Source organism: Lepidochelys kempii, chromosome 1 (genome assembly GCF_965140265.1).
Source record: "Lepidochelys kempii isolate rLepKem1 chromosome 1, rLepKem1.hap2, whole genome shotgun sequence".
NCBI classification, from domain to species: Eukaryota; Metazoa; Chordata; order Testudines; family Cheloniidae; genus Lepidochelys; species Lepidochelys kempii.
In genome coordinates this window covers 44,392,528-44,413,038 of record NC_133256.1, presented here as the reverse complement: position 1 = coordinate 44,413,038, position 20,511 = coordinate 44,392,528, and the positions used below count along the sequence as shown (strand labels likewise).

The 20,511-nt window shown below is 42.9% G+C and overlaps 2 protein-coding genes across 4 annotated transcripts in view; both read right to left on the bottom strand.

Annotated features, from left to right (window-relative positions):
• Positions 1-20,511, bottom strand: part of POLR1D (RNA polymerase I and III subunit D) — a 29,876-nt gene that overhangs the window by 7,941 nt on the left and 1,424 nt on the right. The window lies entirely within an intron of this gene.
• On the bottom strand, positions 145-20,119 carry LOC140910214 (uncharacterized). The gene is made up of 2 exons (XM_073340650.1): positions 17,954-20,119; positions 145-4,529 (listed from the first exon to the last, which is right to left on the bottom strand). Exons 1-2 carry the CDS (start codon positions 19,708-19,710, stop codon positions 4,427-4,429), a joined length of 1,860 nt encoding a protein of 619 aa, XP_073196751.1. The 5' UTR covers positions 19,711-20,119; the 3' UTR covers positions 145-4,426.

Sequence of the window (20,511 nt, the reverse complement as noted above, 5' to 3'; positions counted from 1 at the left end):
TAGCAACTAGTCATCATTTCCCTTTCACTGTCATAGTCCAAATCTTTACCCAACAAGACAAAAATAGGAAGTCAACAGCAGCTACCAAATGCGTCACTTACATCTGCTCATATTAAAAGCCACCAGTCATTAAAGAAACTTAAGACACATCACTTACATTATTTATTTCAAATTTTAGAGTAAACAACAAGTTTTACTAGTCTACAAATACAGTCTGCTCTAGGACATAAAACTGGAAAATAATAGTGCTTATCACCAACTTATGAATTCCTCCATTTAGAGACTTCTCTCAGTGGCCTCATCTACTCTTAAGGCCTGGTCTATACCTAAAACTTAGGTCAATCTAGCTACATCACTCAGGGCTGTGAAATTTCACAACACAAAACCCCTACTGTAGGCACAGCTAGGTTGACGGAAGAATTCTTCCTTCAACCTAGTTACCACCTCTCAAAGAGGTGGATTATCTACGTCGATGAAAAAAACCCCTCGGCTCGCTTTCCTGTCCTGCACATGAAGTGTAAGTTGTTGTCTGTGCTGGAGGAAATGATTCTTGGATTGGAGGTGCAAGTTGAGATGTTACTGAGAATTAGAGAAGCTGAGGAGATCATACACAGCAAGGGTTGGGAAACACCATTACCTCAGGTTCAAGGAAGAATGGAGCTGGCCACAAAGGAACTGGAGAGAGAGAAATTCAGAACGAAAGCTTGGCAGTTCATAACCACTACAGGCAAGAGGACATGGTGGCACTCTACATGGCTGTAGACAGAGAAAAATAGGCAGGCTATCGCCACCAGAGAGAAGAGAACCAGGAGGAATTCCACACAGCTAGAAGTTTCAAATCAATACCAGGTCTTCAACATGGAAACTATGCAAGATATCTCTCATGATCCAGCAGGCCCAACAGAACAGAGAGCTGTACGGGGAAGACAAGTAGATGCCAGCTTGGCCCAACCTGTAAGAAAATCAAGCTTGCCCGCAAAGAGCTTTCCAACCATCCAAGAAAGACAAAATATCCTTATTGGAGAGTCAATACTCAGAAGACTCAAAAGAACATTCTGCAAGGGTCAGGAAGACAACAGGACAGTGTACTGCTTTCCCAGAGCACAAACACCAGATGTCAAGAATAATAGGTAGGCAAGGATCAATTAGTGATGATTCATATTGGCATTAATCTAGCTCCCTGGTAATAGAAGACTTGATGGAACTCTGAAGTATGCTGAAGAGGAAGACTGTCCAAGAGATCTTCTCTGAGATCCTTCCTGTCCCACAAAAAAAGGAAGACAGAAATGAATAGCTAGCTTCGTGGTATCTTTGGGTTTTGTGGAACATTGGTCCACCTTCTGTGAGGAGAAGGGACTGTATAGTTTGGATGGCCTCAACATCAGAAGAAGGGGAACCAATTTCTTCGGGGACAGGATGGGTAGAGTAGTCAGGAAGGTGTTAAACTAATATCAAAAGAGGAAGGTAAAAAGAGGGAAGATCTGAGCAATCAGCACAAAATCGAGATATTCAGAACAAAATTAATCAAGGAACCAAAAAACATAAAAAGAAGAAATTATTTAATTGCCTATACAACAACGTTAGGAGCCTGGGTAACAAACAAGGAATTCAAATCGCTCATTTATGAGGATAAATACAATCTAGATGGTATTACTGAAATGTGGTGGGGATGACTTACATTATTGGAATGTGAAAAAAATCATTGGTTATAACCTATTTAGGAAGGATCAAGTGGGCAAAAGATGAAGGCACGCAGCACTCTATGTCAAATATGCATTACCTCTTTCCAAGTCACTAATAACTCGGAAGAAAATTATATTGGATGCTTATGGATCAGGATCCTAACCAATAAAGCAAAAGATGGGGTATTAGTGTCTGCTAAAAACTACGAAATCACACTAGGGAACAGGATGACCGCCTCCTTATACACCTATCTATAATGTGTAGGGGAAAAAAGCTGAGAGATCAGGGGGGACTTCAATTTGAATGACATGTGGAGATCTCATGCTGCTGGTACTAGAACATCCTGGGAATTTCTAAATACTATGGATGATAATTTTCTAACTCGGGTGTTGCATCCAACACAGGGGAATTCTATATTAGATCTCATCTTGACAGATAAAGAGGGACTGATTACTAAACTAAAAATTAATGGTAGCTTAGGTAAAAGTGATCATGACTTGATCACATTTATAATGTGCAAATAAAATAAAGTCCAGAGCAGTAATACATATATTTGGAATTTGAATAGGGCTAATTTCACAAAGCTGAAACAATTATAAATCAAATCATCTGGAAGGAAGACCGTAATAAAAAACGTGAATGGTAATGAGGAATTGTTTAAGAACACCTTACTAAAATGTCCCAAAAGTCACACTGCCACAATTGAGAAAGAAAGACGTACTGGTTAAAAAAACAACCTGGTTTAGAGGGGATGTGAAGGCAACTCTAAAAAATAAAATATACCTAACAAATGGAAGAAAGGGGAAATTGATAGTAATGAATATACATCAGAAGTTAGGAACTGCATAAAATTGATAAGGGAAGCAAATGGACACAATGAGAAATCTATGGCCTGCAGTGCTAAGGATGGTAAGTTTTAAAAATATATGAGAAACAAAAAGAATACTGAAAATGGTATTGGTCCAGTACTAGATGGAAATGACAGAATTATCAATAATAATGCAGAAAAGACAGAAGTGCGTTCAATAAATATTTCTGTTCTGTAAAATGGGGGAAAAACAGATGAAATGGTCTCATCATATGGTGCTAACACAGTTCCAATTCCACTAGTCTCTCCAGAGGATGTTAAATAGAAGCTACTAAAGTCAGACATTTAAATGAGCAGATCCACATAATTTGCATCCAATAGTTTTACAAGCACTGGCAGAGGAGCTTGCTGGACCATTAATGTTGATTTTCATTAAGTCTTGGAACACTGGGGAAGTTCCAGAAGACTTGCTCAGCAGGTGCAGAATGAGAGCTGAATGTCTTTTGGTTGTTTGAAGAGCAAATCAACACAAATCAACACTGGCATTGTTGACTCACAAGATTGTACCTTAGTGAGAAAAATATCCCAATGGCTATAGCTGCCCACTGTGTCACGCATAACGTATGTGAAGCAAAGGGGGAAAAGTTTCTGTCGTGATGGAGGTGGAGTGGTTGTCTGCTGAGTCTGAACAGCAAGATACAAGGGTCATTAGAAGAGCTCAATGCCGAGCTATACAACTCAAGGAGGCTTTGAAAGACCATTTTAACAGTGAGCCAGAGTAGTGGGTGTTATTGTAGTGTGCTCTACATGGCCCTAGTCTTTGGTGGCTTGGCAAGAATCATGTGATGATTGCTGTACATACAGAAATAGAACACTGTCAATGTATCTATTGCATGTGTGAATGATCCTGAGTTGTGTGACATTGTGCAGTAACAAGTAATTAGTTGCTTTCAGAACTTCTAAGCACTTGGCAGCTAATAAACTAATAAAGACGAATTATGTTTCAGACAGGATTTTATTCTGTAGTAAAATCAGTGCAAAATAAAACCCTGTGTTATTTAAAACAAATACAGTAGAACCTTAGAGTTACGGACTGACCGGTAAACACCACATCATTTGGAACCAGAAGTACGCTATCACACAGCAACAGAGATAGATAAATAAATAAATAAAATGCAGCAAATACAGCACAGTACTGTGTTAAATGTAAATTACTAAAAAAATAAAGGGAAAGTTTAAAAAAGATTTGACATGGTAAAGAAACTGCTTCTATGTTTGTTTCATTTAAATTAAGATGGATAAAAGCAGCATTTGTCTTCTGCATAGTAAAGTTTCAAAGCTGTATTAAATCAATGTTCAATTGTAAACTTTTGGAAGAAGAACCATAACATTTTGTTCAGAGTTACGAACATTTCAAAGTTACAAACAACCATCATTCCTGAGGTGTTCTAACTCTGAGATTCTACTGTACACTAAAAAACTTAATACAACGTAATAAATTAAGAGAACAGAACTTATGAAAGGGAAAGAACATTCATGTCCATTTCAGCTACACATACACCAGCCATGCCTTTCAGAGGTCTGTATAGGTATGTGAAGCTGTGATTGTCTTTAATGTCCTGCAGAGTGGAATGGTAGGGAGAGTGCAGCGACCCCTGATGCCACAGGGAATTTTAGGGAGATCCTGATATTGAGTTCTCGCTGGGCTGCAGAGGGAGCTGAGCATGCGATTGTTGAACCTGCAGGTCCACCGGAGTCTGAAGCACACATGTGCTGCCTGAGAAGGCCCATTATGTCCTGGTGCATCTCCCTCTCCTTTTCCTACTGGGACTTATTGGACTCTCCCCTCTCCACTCTTTCATTCTCCAGGCTGTCTGCAATGTTCATCTTCCAGCCCTGTGCTCACTGTCTGATGCAGTACTGGCTTGCAGGATCTCAAACAGGTCCCCCTGAGTCCTCTTCTTTCTCCTCCTTGTCTGGCTCATGCATTCCACGGGTGTGGAGGGGGAGACCCTGAAGGCCGCTGCAGTGGCAGCAGCTGAAGATAAAACACACAGTAGTATCACTGTCAGTGCATTTACTACAGAAAGCAAAAATTAAGATGCTGAACTCACTTCCCTTGCTCCCCTAAAGTTTTATGCACTACATTCTTGCTTTCGGTGTGGACTGCTTGCGCACGGTGCCATTCAATACACTTGCCACAGTGAATATGGCCTGCCCACCTGGGGTTGGGGAAATGAGGAGAGAACTGCTCGGTTGCGTGATTCTAGTTGTAGAGAGCAATGGCACTGAATACTGGCGCTGTTTTCCACAGGCCACGGTGATTTTACCGGATACCTTAATCCTGAGGGTAACAAAGGCACTGAGAGCACAGCTCCTGTTGGTGTCCTGAAGCTGCCTGGGCTCATATGCTACTAGCCTGTGTACTGCAACAGTGCTGGCTGACATTGCCGAGTGGCATGGGAAAGTGTCCTACTTCAGAGAAAGAAAGGCAGCCCTCCCTAGAAATGTTCAGGGGAGGACTGCAGAGTACCTCCATGAAAGTTTCATCAAGATCTCTCAGGAGGATTCAAGGGACATCTCTGTGTACGTAAATAAACTGCACCACATCCCTCCCGCCCCCGACCTAGCTATGGAGAGGAACAAAAAGCAGATACCAACTCTATCTCTCTTGGTTGTACTACTACCTCTTCTAGCACGAGTAAAGTCAAAAGATGTGTTCTGCCTCTTTGGGGGTGCCATCCCTATTACTGAAAATCTATCTACACACTTACATGAGATCCCTTACCCCCACCATGCTTGACTGGCAGGACTGTGGTGGAGTCAAAACCAGATCCTGGCTCACTGCACAGCTGGATCCATAGGTTGCCTGTCCCCCATACACCTCTTCCTCATCCACCATCTCCTCCCTTCCTCAGTGTACACAGCAAGGGCTTGTGATTTGGGCTCCATGGAGGTATCCACGGGGCTGCTGGGGGTTGTGCTGGGGTCTCCACTGAGCATGGCATGCAGCTCTTTGTAAAAACAGTAGGTCTGCAGCTTGGCCCCCCGGCCTTCTGGTATGCCTGCTGCAGCTCCTTGTTATTCACTTGACACTGCCGCTGGTCCCTGTCATAGCCCTTCTCCTGCGTCTCCTGAGCAATCTGCTTGTAGATGTCGACATTTCTACAGCTGGTCCATAGCTGTGCCTGAACAGCCTGTTCTCCCACACAAGCCCAGGAGATCCAATATCTCGTCTGCTCCAGCCAGGAGCACGTCTGGAGCTTGTAACCAGCACAGCGAATTGGGCAGCTGCATTCAACAATGGAGAGCTGTTGGGTGTGTTCACCAAGCCAGGAAATCAGGAAAAGGAATTTCAAAAATTAGCAGGGCTTTAAAGGGAAAGAGGACCATCTGGTCTCCATGACCCCTAGACAGTGGAATTCACAATGGTGACCAGAGCGGTCAGTGTGGGGCACAGTGGGACAGCTGCTGGAGGACAGATTGTGTCAACATAATTAACGCAGTGTCTACACACTCACTGTGTTGACCTAAATACTATTCCTGAGGGCATTCTGCACCAGAAAATTCAAAATTCCAAAAGTTTTAGTCGTCAATAAATAAATGCAGAGAGGCTCCAGCTTGGCTGTGGGGAGCACGAAGGTGGGAGATCACCCTGCAGCCTCTCTACCTGCAACCCTGAGACATAGACTCAGTGGTGAGGCTGTACCCGATTCTGACACAGCACAAGGCCTGGACCTGCCCCAGAAACACCCTAGGGCCCTGCCCTTCTGTGTCAGGTGCACCAGGTGTGGGGCAGGTAGGCTCAACAAGGCAGGATCCAAGTGTGGAAGGGCTCAGTGTGGGGGGATCCAGGTGTGGGGTGAGAGGATTCTGTGTGGGACAATCTGGGTGCAGGCAGCTCAGTGGCGAGCCAGGGGTCTAGGTGTGGGGGGATTTGGATGCACAGATGCTCTTTGGGGGAAGGGGGTTCCAGGTGCAATGGGACTCTGCAGTAGCTTCCAGGTGAAAGTGTTTGGGGTTCAGTGGAGGGGTCTGGGCAGGGGGGTCTCAGCAGGGGGTTTGGGTACTGGGGGAGTGGGGCTTGGTGGGGTGGGGGTCTGGGTGCAGCTAGTTGGGGGTCAGTGGTGTAGGGATCTGGATGTGGGGGCTCAGGGTGCTGCAGGGGGGTGGGGCTCATCAGGTGGGGGCTTGAGTGCAGGGAGCTCAGTGTGGGATGGTCTGGGTGCAGGGTGGGGGTCTGGAGGCAGAGGGGCTCCAAATGCAGGGGTTGAAGTTCAGTGGGGTGGGGTTTGGGTATGGAGGGCTAAGGGGGTTCTGGGTGTACGGGGTGAGGCTTGGCCAGAGTGTCTGGGTATGGAAGGTCCAGATGCGTGGGTCTGACACAGCCCCAGCCACTCCTTGTAGGGGAAAGGAATTCCCATCCTCTCCTGCCTCTAGCCCAGCTTGGACTAGCAGCTGATCCTGGCTCAAGCTAGGAGCCACAGGCTGGGGTGTTCCCAGCCCTGCGATGATTTACCTCTCCGCCGGTTGCTCTGGGTGCCTGAAACGATGTACCTGCGCAGCTAGGAAGTGGGTGGCTGCTCTTGCAGCTTCCCTTTGCTTCCCTGTCAGAAAGTCATTTTTCTGCGGGGAAGCAAATTAATATGTGGGGGACATGAATTCTGCACATACACAGTGGCACAGAATTCCCCCAGGAGTAAAATAAATTGACTGTGGCTCTATGCTGCTCGGGAAGGTGATATTACTATGTCAGCATAATGGGTCACTTACAGTGGTGGGAGACCAATTTGAGCATAGATGCATACACAAATAAATTGATGTAAGCTGCTTTGCATCAGCCTAACCATGTAGTGTAGACTAGGCCTAAGACTGATGCATTTATGTGGTTCCTTGACAACATCATAGCACTCTTTGTCAATAGCCTTACTCATATTACAAAATGTTATCTATACTTTGTAAAACTATGTAACTTACTATTTATAATCCCTGTACCTTCAACCTTGAGCCAAAAACTAGTCTGCTCTTTAGACTAGTTAATTTTAGTCTAAGGTAGAAATGAGTTGACTAACTGTTTTATAGGCCTTTGGTTCATGTTAATAGAAAAACCAATAGATGGGTAATATAAACCACCCTCCAATCCTCTGATGTGGTACCAGACTGACTGAACACATAAGCTAACTGGTTTGCTACATCCTCACACGGACGTATCTTATTATTCTGAGGTATAAACCATCCAAGTCCAATGGCTTATTACCATTTATATTGTTTAAATTTGCAAGCACAACACTAGTGGTTTTTGCAAAAAGAAAAGGAGTACTTGTGGCACCTTAGAGACTAACCAATTTATTTGAGCATGAGCTTTCGTGAGCTACAGCTCACTTCATCGGATGCATACCGTGGAAACTGCAGAAGACATTATATACACACAGAGACCATGAAACAATACCTCCTCCCGCCCCACTGTCCTGCTGGTAATAGCTTATCTAAAGTGATCATCAAGTTGGGCCATTTCCAGCACAAATCCAGGTTTTCTCACTCTCCGCCCCCCCACACACAAACTCACTCTCCTGCTGGTAATAGCCCATCCAAAGTGACCACTCTCTTCACAATGTGTATGATAATCAAGGTGGGCCATTTCCTGCACAAATCCAGGTTCTCTCACCCCCTCACCCCCCTCCAAAAACCACACACACAAACTCACTCTCCTGCTGGTAATAGCTTATCCAAAGTGACCACTCTCCCTACAATGTGCATGATAATCAAGGTGGACCATTTCCAGCACAAATCCAGGCTCTCTCACCCACCCCCCCCGGGACGGACACACACACAAACTCACTCTCCTGCTGGCAACAGCTCATCCAAACTGACCACTCTCCAAGTTTAAATCCAAGTTTAACCAGAACGTCGGGGGGGGGGGGGGGGGGGTTAGGAAAAAACAAGGGAAAACAGGCTACCTTGCATAATGACTTGGCTACTTTGCATAATGACTTAGCCACTCCCAGTCTCTATTTAAGCCTAATAATTTAGGCTTAAATAGAGACTGGGAGTGGCTAAGTCATTATGCAAAGTAGCCTATTTCCCCTTGTTTTTTCCTCCCCCCCTCCCCTTTAGCATAAAGAGTTCACACATATTTCAAGGGACCATTCAAGGTAAAGTCACTCACCTTGTCTCTCTAATATGCTGGGACCAACACAGCTATCTCAACACTGCATATACAGGTAACACTCAAACAGGAATTGCTTCACAACTACAATGCAACCATTTACAGGGTGGGCACAATCAGGTACCAAAATCAGTACAGCGTCTTACAAAACTAGAGATGGCTCATTTTATCAAAGAGCACAGAGACTAACATCTCTTAAAAAAATTCTCTGGGATCAATGACTTGACCAGGACCATTAGAGACTCATCTGAAAGACTGTTATAGCCAATTAGTTCATTTTGTCATTCATTTATCATTTATAGATGGGTTTCATATATAATCAATAGGGGGGTCACTGCTGGGGATGGCCGCCCCACAGGACAGTCAGCGCTTGAACCCTGGTGAGAGAGTAGATAGCCACTATAACTAAACTAACATAAACTTACCCAGAGGTACTACGAACGGCTGTATGTAAGAAAAAAATTCTCAAAAACAGACCAATGAGCAGGGGGCGAAACACCGGATGGAGTTCTGACTGTAGCCACACCCAGTGAGAAGGAACTGAGGGGACTGGGGTGGTGCTGCCCTGCCCGGGGCACAAAGCGTGAGTGCCGCCCCTTTGGGCACTGCTGGGCAAAGTTCTCTGGCTCTGGTGCGCTGGGCATGCACACACCTAAGTAGCACACACGGCTGCATCTACTTGAAGAAGAAAAGTGGGATGAGATTCAAAAACAAAGTCAACAGTCATAGGAGCAAGAATAGCACCACCATTACACTACCTAGGCTGAAGCATATATCATTCCTCATATTTCAGAGGTCAGGAGGCCTGAATCAGGAAGGAATTTCACCCTGTATGCTAAACAGATTAAATTGTAAAATTATAGAAATAGAAGATTAAGTATTTAAGAGTGATGAGCGTGCATTAGGTATTAGTAAAGCATGGCCGAAACACAAGGCCAACAGGATGAGACTTGTAAGATTTTAGCTTAGCCAGACTAGGCCATAGGTTTAAGAACACTTGACATGTTTGCGTGACCTAGGAATAACCCTATGCCAGCAAGGTTACCGCATAAGAAGTGCCAATAGGTGAGGTTATGGAAAAATGTATTGCAATAGGCCGCAACATATTGTCCAAGACCACGAGACACCCGATTGTAAGACCTTTGAATATCTATCTTGACCGTAGGGTACATGTCATACGTAGATGCTAAGGAGAATAAGAGGAACTACAAACAACCTATGAGAAATGGGGCATCCCAATCAATATTCACGGGATGTGGAAGTTCAGATAAGGGAAAGAAGGTTGACACCTGCATGCATGTGCATAAGGTATTAGGTGTGGTCAGAACTACAATATAAAAGAGAGTACTCTGGTTGGGTAAGGAGTGGGAAGACCCAAGGGAATACCTATGTGAAAACCCCAGCAGGAACTGTCCCTCTACTGATGATTGTCTTTTAAGAGCTCCATCAGACCCTAGAATATCTTTTAGGATGGGAGTATGACTGTGACACTGCACTCCATATTTTTCAGTGATATTATTATGATATGATTATGGCATAATTATGATGCATTTTATGCAAATGGGTCATGTAAGATGTCATTGAAAAGGTTATAATTTGCTGAATGATTATCCTATTTGCATGCATGTATCATTTTTGTATCTGAAGTTATAAATGTTGACTATGTATCTGTATTTCAAATGTAGTTACACCTGGGTAATGCCCACTAGACTTTCAGTCTAGTTAGTGGGTGGGGAAGGACCTATTCAGGGCAATGGGCCATTAGAAAGAACAACAGGCCTTAGGAGAAGCTTATCTCCAACCTGGTGAGCTGTCCTGAGAATGCTCCAAACACCCTGTAAGTAACGGCTGCTTTGACTCTACAAGGCCATGTGACCAGGCCACAGGATGCTGGCCTCCATCTTGGGATGCCAGTAATTTTCCCCACAGACTGGTCTGGGAACCAAGCCTTGGAACAAATGGTTCCCACCATACGCAGAAGCTATAAGGCAGAGAGTGACATCTGTGGTTCTTCACTCCTCACACAAGACGACTCCTGGAAACACCTGAGGAACAAAGACTGAAATGGGGGAAGTGCTAGACCCAGGCTAAAGGGATGTCTAGCCTGTGAATGAAACACCTGGGGATCCCAAGCTGTAAAGCAACTGCAGCTTGCCCCTTAAGAATCTGAAGCCTGCTTGCATCATCTCTTTGGATATGAATTAGCAGATTCTCACCCTATCTATTTAGTAGATTAAGCTTAGTTTGCATTTTTTGTTTATTTGCTTGGTAATCTGCTTTGATCTGTTTGCTATCACTAAAAATCTATCTTTTGTAGTTAATAAATTTGTTTCTGCTTTATCTAAACCAGTGAGTTGGAGTGTAGCATATGGGAATCATAGCTCAAAGGGCAAATGCTTTTGCATATTCCTCTCCACATTAAGGGACGGGGCGAACTTTATGAGCTTATAGTGTACAGATCACTGTCCAGTGCAAGACAGTATAATTTTGGGTTTATACACCAAAGGGGGTGCGTGCCAGGGGAGCTGGGAGTTACCTTGGGTGTAACCTTCTTATGCAGGAGCTGGTCAGATAGCCTGCATGTAACTGCAGCTGCGTGTGTCCTGATCTGTATGACTGCTGGCGAAAGTGCAGGCTGCAGAGCTTTTCAGCGTGTCACAGCAGAACAGCATGAGGAGGAGTCCTGACTGGCAGGTGAGGGGGCTCAGTGGTACCTCAGTTCCAGGTGGCACCCCAGGGGGAAACCATCACAATGACTATAGTTATAATTCCATAGGTTTTCATAGGATTTCTATATGCTTGGTATAGTAGAAAGAGAGAGTCTGAGACATGAGACCTGGTATAAGAAGCCTGAACTAAAGTAGTGGTCAAGTCCTGCTAACATAAAGCAAAGTTAGCAAAAGTCAGGCTGTGAGCAGAAGTCAGGCTCTTCCTGCATGCAGGCTCACAGACCCTGGCCAGAACAGGGCTGGTATTGCAAAAACACACACACTCCTAAGCAGCACTAGGCACAGGACACCCCTGCAAGAACATTCGAGAAGGGTGGTACCAGAACACAGAATTATGGTGTGCACACACTCCCCAAAGATGACACAAGGACACACTGACCCCCTTTTAAAGATAAGGTCAGGATGACAGTGTGATGGATAGAGATGTTTTGACTGAACCAACATATACATGGTAAAGGGTGGTACCTAGCCACATCAGAGGGGCAGTAACTAGCCAAGTCAGAGGGGCAGTACGTAACTTGTTTGTATTGGGGTATAAAAAGGAATTTCAGAGGGAGTGTCTTTGGCCAGCCTAGGGGGAAATGGAAAGTTTGGCCATTCACTGAGCTGCATCCATTGTCATGGGCATGCATTTGTTAAATGTACTTGTAGCACGTATAGGACATAATACCATGCTTCATCGACAATAAACCTGGCCAAGTGCCTTCGCTACTGAAATGGGTCTGTAGTTTTATTGGGCAGTTCGATCGAGGTCTGCTGTGTTCGCTATCTGAGCAGAGCTGGGACAGCACACTGACAGAACACTCACATGCCGCCAGCATCTGACAACACACGGGTAATTGTAACTTTGCTTATTACTTTAACAAAACTTATAGTACAGATAAGACTTTGTACTTGTGATTGTGTTTATATGATCGTTACACTTGGATATTGTGTGTTCCTAGAGTCCCCAAATCTGAGAAAAGCTCCAGAAGCAATTTCACTATGTTGAGTTTGCAACCGTAGCAATCAGAGCCCAACCCATGGCAGTGTAATACAACATCAAAAAATTCACTGTAAATAAAATAAAAGGCTACGCTCTGGTGCTCAGATACTACGTCCCCTAGAACCAGATGGAGCATTGATTCAGTAGTGACTGAATATTCAAAACCACTTCCTGCAGCATTAAATACATTCAAGAACTGACTAGGCTCTACCCGGTTTTGCTCTGAAGATCAGAACTCAAGATGGTAGTGCTACGGATACCACAAGTGCCATTCTATTATACATGAATGTAATTGGAACTGGAGAAGCTAGTTGTTTTTTCAACACACCTAAGGATCCTGACATCTGTTTTTACAACGTGTCCAAGCATTGGCACAGGACAAAAATGCCAGTACTAGAGTCAGCAAGAAGAGGTACATACATAAGGGACATTAACAACAATGGACACCCAGGATGTAACATGAAATAATTAAATGGATATATACAGAAACTGATGAAAAGGGATTTCAAAAAATGGAGCCTGAGGAATGCCACATTGAACAGCGAAGAAACAGGATTAAAACAAATACCAAATATGTCACATAGGCATATAAGAATCAAATGGAAAGCATGCCTTAGGAGAGTTTGGAGTTAACTCACCTGATTTAGAATTCCACTGTCTTTAAAAAGAAAAGGAGTACTTGTGGCACCTTAGAGACTAACCAATTTATTTGAGCATGAGCTTTCGTGAGCTACGAAGTGAGCTGTAGCTCACGAAAGCTCATGCTCAAATAAATTGGTTAGTCTCTAAGGTGCCACAAGTACTCCTTTTCTTTTTGCAAATACAGACTAACACGGCTGTTACTCTGAAAACTGTCTTTAAACAGTTTTAAGGCTGACAATAGATCACTTCTTTTAAAAAAAAGCATTATTTTAAGCTTTTTTCTGTGCTAATGACCCCCACAGTCTGATTAGTGAAGATTCCACACAGGAATTCATCCTCAGTTTTTATTTGGCAGATCACCTTTACGTTGCATACCCCATGTCAAGTGGCAGACCTACACACAGAACCAAGATCTTATGATTGCTAGATCTATAGTCTAACGATTACTTTTAGCTATTAAATTGTGCTTCCTTTCTAACATGTAATTTTATAGCTTAAGGATTTAGATTTTAAGTGCAACTTGTGCACTTCAAAAAGTAAAACTGTTTTTAGTATTACATCCCATTGTTTTACAATACTATAAGGAGTTTATTCCAGATGCTAAGGGCCTTATCACCTAGGACAACAAACAATTTCAAATAGATGACACTGCAAACTAGGTTTGGAAGGCAGTTCTAGTAGGACATGCTATTCAGGAGTTGTGAAATGTTTTGGCAACTGTGGAAAAAATTATGAGTGAGGAAAAGTATATCCAACGCTTTCTCCAACAACCTCTAATATATTCCCATAAGACTGCATATTTGCTGTGTTGTTCTAGGGCCCAAGGTAGGATCTCTTATCTGTAGGAGATTTGATTGTTTAGAATGCAAAATCTTCAGAGCAGGGACATAAATGGTGTTGTGAACAATTAACATGCCAAAGGTGTAGAACAGGGAAGAAAAAGTAAGAACAGTGGAGGTGAAAAATAATCCAGTCCTGTCAGACACTTTGACACTCTTCTGTTAGTTTTTTTTATAACCCTGCATACCTATCCCTTGAAGTGTAAGTTATACTCACAGCATCAATTACATTTAATTGGAATTTGGCCTAGTATCTTAATAAGGCTATGAAAAGTTTCATATTTATATTCTGGATATTCTCCAATTAATAATAGGATGTTCAGAGGAAATTGCCAGCCTCTAATTTCCATCAGAAAGGAGTTGAAATTATTGGGGGGGAGGGGATGTGGGGGGAGCATGCATAGCTCTATGGCATACTTGCCATAGATAGTGGCAAAGGTGAATGAGAAACGTAGCTTTATTTACAACCTGCAGGTATTTGTAGTCACTGCTTTTTTAATGCTTTAAATATCAGACTGTGTAAGGGTCACATAACAAGAGGTAGCCAATTCAGCATCCATCATTCCTGGTGACAGTAACATTTTAATTTATATTAAAGCAAGAAAAATACAGAACATAAGACCAAGTGAGTTAGTGACAGTAAAAAAGGAGAATAAAAGTGAGAAAACCTGGCACAATAATCCAAAACAGAATGAACAGAATGTAGAGCACTGTCTTTAAACCAGTGATATCAGAACTCAGTGGATCAGGCACCATATTAGCAATCAACATTACCCAAAAGAGCCACAGTAGTGTGAATTCATTGTTTCATTTATTATAGTACTACGATTCATATTTAAATAGTATGATGGAGGAATATATAAAAATATATAAATAAATGATGGGAGAATATATATCTATAATGATGGGGGAAGATAGATGGATATAGTCACAGCAAAATGACTAACTAAGTGTTATTATTTTATCAACTACAATTGGTTAGTAACATAGTAAAAGCATCCTGATTGGTTAATAAATAAATCACACATTGTTTTAATATCATGAGCTGCAAAGAGCCGAGGGAGACACACTAAAGAGCCACCTGCAGCTCGCAAGCCTCAGTCTGAGTATTACTGCTTTAGACCATCAAAGCAGCAACTATCTTTCAATTTAATTTGCCTGAGAGAATGAAGTCACTATCAGAAACTTGGGACAACCAAGTTTTCTTGTCAGACCACCAGACTGTAGTCTTACCTGCATGTGGACAAATAATTAGAATTTTTTCCCTTGTCTGGAAAACTTCTGGCTTCCTAGTGGGACTCAGCAGGTGCTCTAGACCCAGAAGGTGTCCATAACAGACTTTAAATGTATAATGCTTGTAGACACTTAAAACACTATTTTAAGTCATTGTTATAAACCTGTATGTTTCCTTGAGCACTTGGACTCATGGTAGCTAAGGCACCTAAAAATAGCTCAAATAAATATTTTTAAAACTCTTTAAAAACATCCCTAAAATAGCTTTTCTGTAACATGTGTGGCAGATGTAGAAGTCATGATGGTACAGTTTAGATTTGCTACAGCAAGTAATGCGGCCTTCACAAACTTTTGCCAATACCACCCCTCACCATGATATATTCTTATTTAGTTTGATATGTCAGACCAGTGCGGTTGTAGTCGTTTTTTAAGATCATAGGGGAAAGGTGCCTTACTGAAAAATTATAGAGGCAAATGGATCATTAAATTTTCTTAGGCCTGATTATCCCCTCACTTCCACCAGCACAACTATTATCTTTGTCCCATCTACTATATCAGTTGGAGGCAGACAGTGGGGGCAACAAGTTATTTTTTGTAAATGGAGCCATCAAGTTAGTTCCTTATAGTTGGGTGTGAGACACACTGGACGAGCAGTGGGGGAAGCTTGCCTTGCCACTACCCATGCTATCATCGTTAGACATACAGCTAACAGGTAATCTCACATGAGATTCTGTTTATACATGGTTTAGTTGTAGTGTTGACAAGTCATGCTGCAGAACTATTATTTCAGTCATTCTTCCCAGGCAATTCTACAATAAGTAGCATAACACCAACAAGATTTACCAGTAACGTAGGTGTTTCTGGTCCATTTCCAAACCAGAAAGTAAAACAGAGGTCTGATATGACTGCAGTCAACTAAATGAACCTGCATTTAAACTGAATGTGTTCGTCTGGATATGACTTAAGTCAATTTGCATAGCAGAATGAATGATCTCATCCAAACAGAATGTAAAGCATCAGTCATTTTATTCTCCCTGAAAGTTATTCCAGTCAATGTAGTCACAATTTGACTATAATAAATACAAAGTCAGAGATTAGGCTTTTCTCATTTCAATTAACAAAACAAGGCTTATTAATTTTCCAACTTCCACTGTGATCTAGTTGCAGTCATAACTGTACTGGCATGCAACACAAGTTTATTAAAGTGATCATGGAAAATCTCCCATCTTTCTTCATTTAATAGGGAGGTTTCATTTATTTATTTTATACAAGTATGCTTTTCCTTAAGTAAGGAGTTTGAAAAAGTTGAGTTTACATTTTATTATGAAGACACTGAGGCTCATAGTCTTCCCAGAAGCAAATTCCACAATTGTGGGCCACATGCCCAAAAAGTCTTCTGAGCACACTAGTCTCACTTTTAAGATTGGTAGTTATATTTTCCAGTAGATCATAACCAGGCCATGGGATAGAGTAAGACAATGAGGTAACTTGCGCCAACCCAACAGAGGATTTCAGAATTCAACAGAAAGTCAGCAGTATCATAGAATCATAGAATCTCAGGGTTGGAAGGGACCTCAGGAGGTCATCTAGTCCAACCCCCTGCACAAAGCAGGACCAATGCTCAACTAAATCATCCCAGCCAGAGCTTTGTCAAACCTGACCTTAAAAATATCTAAGGAAGGAGATTCCACCACCTCCCTACTTCAATGCCCCTGTTTTTTCTCACTAATAACCTGAATTCCCTCTGTGATAAACTACTCTCCTGAATGCATCCACTTGGAATCAGATTACTGCCTCACAACAGGGACAGAGGAATGATATTGCAATAGGGAGATAAAGGGCTCCCATAAAGAATGGCAGCCTCAGAAATCCTGGAATACTATAGTACCTATTTCCATGTACTGCAAAGTACATCTTAAATATTTTTTGGTAGTATACTGTATATGCTTCAACATCAATGTGGAAACCACTTATATAGTCTAAGACAGGTAAAAGTAAAATATACTTGATGTTGTAAGAATAGGAAAACAATTCTACTTCTCAAACTAAAGTCAAAGGTCTCTTGCAAGTACGTTTGTGTTCTGTAAACTGGGACCCCTGTGCTCCCAAATATTCCAGGCCATGCAGGCTTGATGTTTAGGTAAATGAAACTGTAAGCATCCACATTAATGCAACCCCCTTTAAAAAAAAGGTTTCAGAGTAACAGCCGTGTTAGTCTGTATTCGCAAAAAGAAAAGGAGTACTTGTGGCACCTTAGAGACTCACCAATTTATTTCAGCATGAGCTTTCGTGAGCTACAGCTCACTTCATCGGATGCATGCCATGGAAACTGCAGCAGGCTTTATTTATACACAGAGAATATGAAAAAATACCTCCTCCCACCCCACTGTCCTGCTGGTAATAGCTTATCTAAAGTGATCATCAGGTGGGCCATTTCCAGCACAAATCCAGGTTTTCTCACCCTCCACCCCCCCACACAAATTCACTCTCCTGCTGGTGATAGCCCATCCAAAGTGACAACTCTTTACACAATGTGCATGATAATCAAGTTGGGCCATTTCCTGCACAAATCCAGGTTCTCTCACCCCCTCACCCCCCTCCCAAAAACCACACACACAAACTCACTCTCCTGCTGGTAATAGCTCATCCAAAGTGACCATTCTCCCTACAATGTGCATAATTAAGGTGGGCCATTTCCAGCACAAATCCAGGTTTTCTCACATCCCCCCCACCCCCATACACACACAAACTCACTCTCCTGCTGGTAATACCTCATCCAAACTGACCACTCTCCAAGTTTAAATCCAAGTTAAACCAGAACATCTGGGGGGGGCGGGGGGTAGGAAAAAACAAGAGGAAATAGGCTACCTTGCATAATGACTTAGCCACTCCCAGTCTCTATTTAAGCCTAAATTAATGGTATCCAATTTGCAAATGAATTCCAATTCAGCAGTTTCTCGCTGGAGTCTGGATTTGAAGTTTTTTTGTTTTAAGATAGCGACCTTCATGTCTGTGATTGCGTGACCAGAGAGATTGAAGTGTTCTCCGACTGGTTTATGAATGTTATAATTCTTGACATCTGATTTGTGTCCATTTATTCTTTTACGTAGAGACTGTCCAGTTTGACCAATGTACATGGCAGAGGGGCATTGCTGGCACATGATGGCATAGATCACATTGGTGGATGTGCAGGTGAACGAGCCTCTGATAGTGTGGCTGATGTTATTAGGCCCTGTGATGGTGTCCCCTGAATAGATATGTGGGCACAATTGGCAACGGGCTTTGTTGCAAGGATAAGTTCCTGGGTTAGTGGTTCTATTGTGTGGTATGTGGTTGTTGGTGAGTATTTGCTTCAGGTTGCGGGGCTGTCTGTAGGCAAGGACTGGCCTGTCTCCCAAGATTTGTGAGAGTGTTGGGTCATCCTTTAGGATAGGTTGTAGATCCTTAATAATGCGTTGGAGGGGTTTTAGTTGGGGGCTGAAGGTGACGGCTAGTGGCGTTCTGTTATTTTCTTTGTTAGGCCTGTCCTGTAGTAGGTAACTTCTGGGAACTCTTCTGGCTCTATCAATCTGTTTCTTCACTTCCACAGGTGGGTATTGTAGTTGTAAGAAAGCTTGACAGAGATCTTGTAGGTGTTTGTCTCTGTCTGAGGGGTTGAAGCAAATGCGGTTGTATCGCAGAGCTTGGCTGTAGACGATGGATCGTGTGGTGTGGTCAGGGTGAAAGCTGGAGGCATGTAGGTAGGAATAGCGGTCAGTAGGTTTCCGGTATAGGGTGGTGTTTATGTGACCATTGTTTATTAGCACTGTAGTGTCCAGGAAGTGGATCTCTTGTGTGGACTGGACCAGGCTGAGGTTGGTGGTGGGATGGAAATTGTTGAAATCATGGTGGAATTCCTCAAGGGCTTCTTTTCCATGGGTCCAGATGATGAAGATGTCATCAATATAGCGCAAGTAGAGTAGGGGCTTTAGGGGACGAGAGCTGAGGAAGCGTTGTTCTAAATCATCCATAAAAATGTTGGCATACTGTGGGGCCATGCGGGTACCCATAGCAGTGCCGCTGATCTGAAGGTATACATTGTCCCCAAATGTGAAATAGTTATGGGTAAGCACAAAGTCACAAAGTTCAGCCACTAGGTTAGCCGTGACATTATCGGGGATAGTGTTCTTGACGGCTTGTAGTCCATCTTTGTGTGGAATGTTGGTGTAGAGGGCTTCTACATCCATAGTGGCCAGGATGGTGTTATCAGGAAGATCAACGATGGATTGAAGTTTCCTCAGGAAGTCAGTGGTGTCTCGAAGGTAGCTGGGAGTGCTGGTAGCGTAGGGCCTGAGGAGGGAGTCTACATAGCCAGACAATCCTGCTGTCAGGGTGCCAATGCCTGAGATGATGGGGCGCCCAGGATTTCCAGGTTTATGGATCTTGGGTAGTAGATAGAATATCCCAGGTCGGGGTTCCAGGGGTGTGTCTGTGCGGATTTGATCTTGTGCTTTTTCAGGAAGTTTCTTGAGCAAATGCTGTAGTTGCTTTTGGTAACTCTCAGTGGGATCATAGGGTAATGGCTTGTAGAAACTGGTGTTGGAGAGCTGCCGAGCAGCCTCTTGTTCATATTCCGACCTATTCATGATGACAACAGCACCTCCTTTGTCAGCCTTTTTGATTATGATGTCAGAGTTGTTTCTGAGGCTGTGGATGGCATTGTGTTCTGCACGGCTGAGGTTATGGGGCAAGTGATGCTGCTTTTCCACAATTTCAGCCCGTGCACGTCGGCGGAAGCACTCTATGTAGAAGTCCAGTCTGCTGTTTCGACCTTCAGGAGGAGTCCACCTAGAATCCCTCTTTCTGTAGTGTTGGTAGGGAGGTCTAAACCTGGATTTGTGCTGGAAATGGCCCACCTGATGATTACTTTAGATAAGCTATTACCAGCAGGACAGTGGGGTGGGAGGAGGTATTTTTTCATATTCTCTGTGTATAAATAAAGCCTGCTGCAGTTTCCACGGCATGCATCCGATGAAGTGAGCTGTAGCTCACGAAAGCTCATGCTGAAATAAATTGGTTAGTCTCTAAGGTGCCACAAGTACTCCTTTTTAAAAAAAAAAAAAAAAAAAAGATTCAATTTTTATTATATGGCATAGAACGCTGTAGGGTCTCTTTACAACAAAGTGGAAAATAGGAAATTTCAATACTTTAATCAGCACCAGTGAACAACAGACAGTAAACAAAAGTGAAAAGAAAAGGAGTACTTGTGGCACCTTAGAGACTAACCAATTTATTTGAGCATAAGCTTTCGTGAGCTACAGCTCACTTCATCAGATGCATATGTGGAAAGTATAGAAGATCTTTTTATACACACAAAGCATGAAAAAATGGGTGTTTATCATACACATTGTAAGGAGAGTGATCACTTTAGATAAGCTATTACCAGC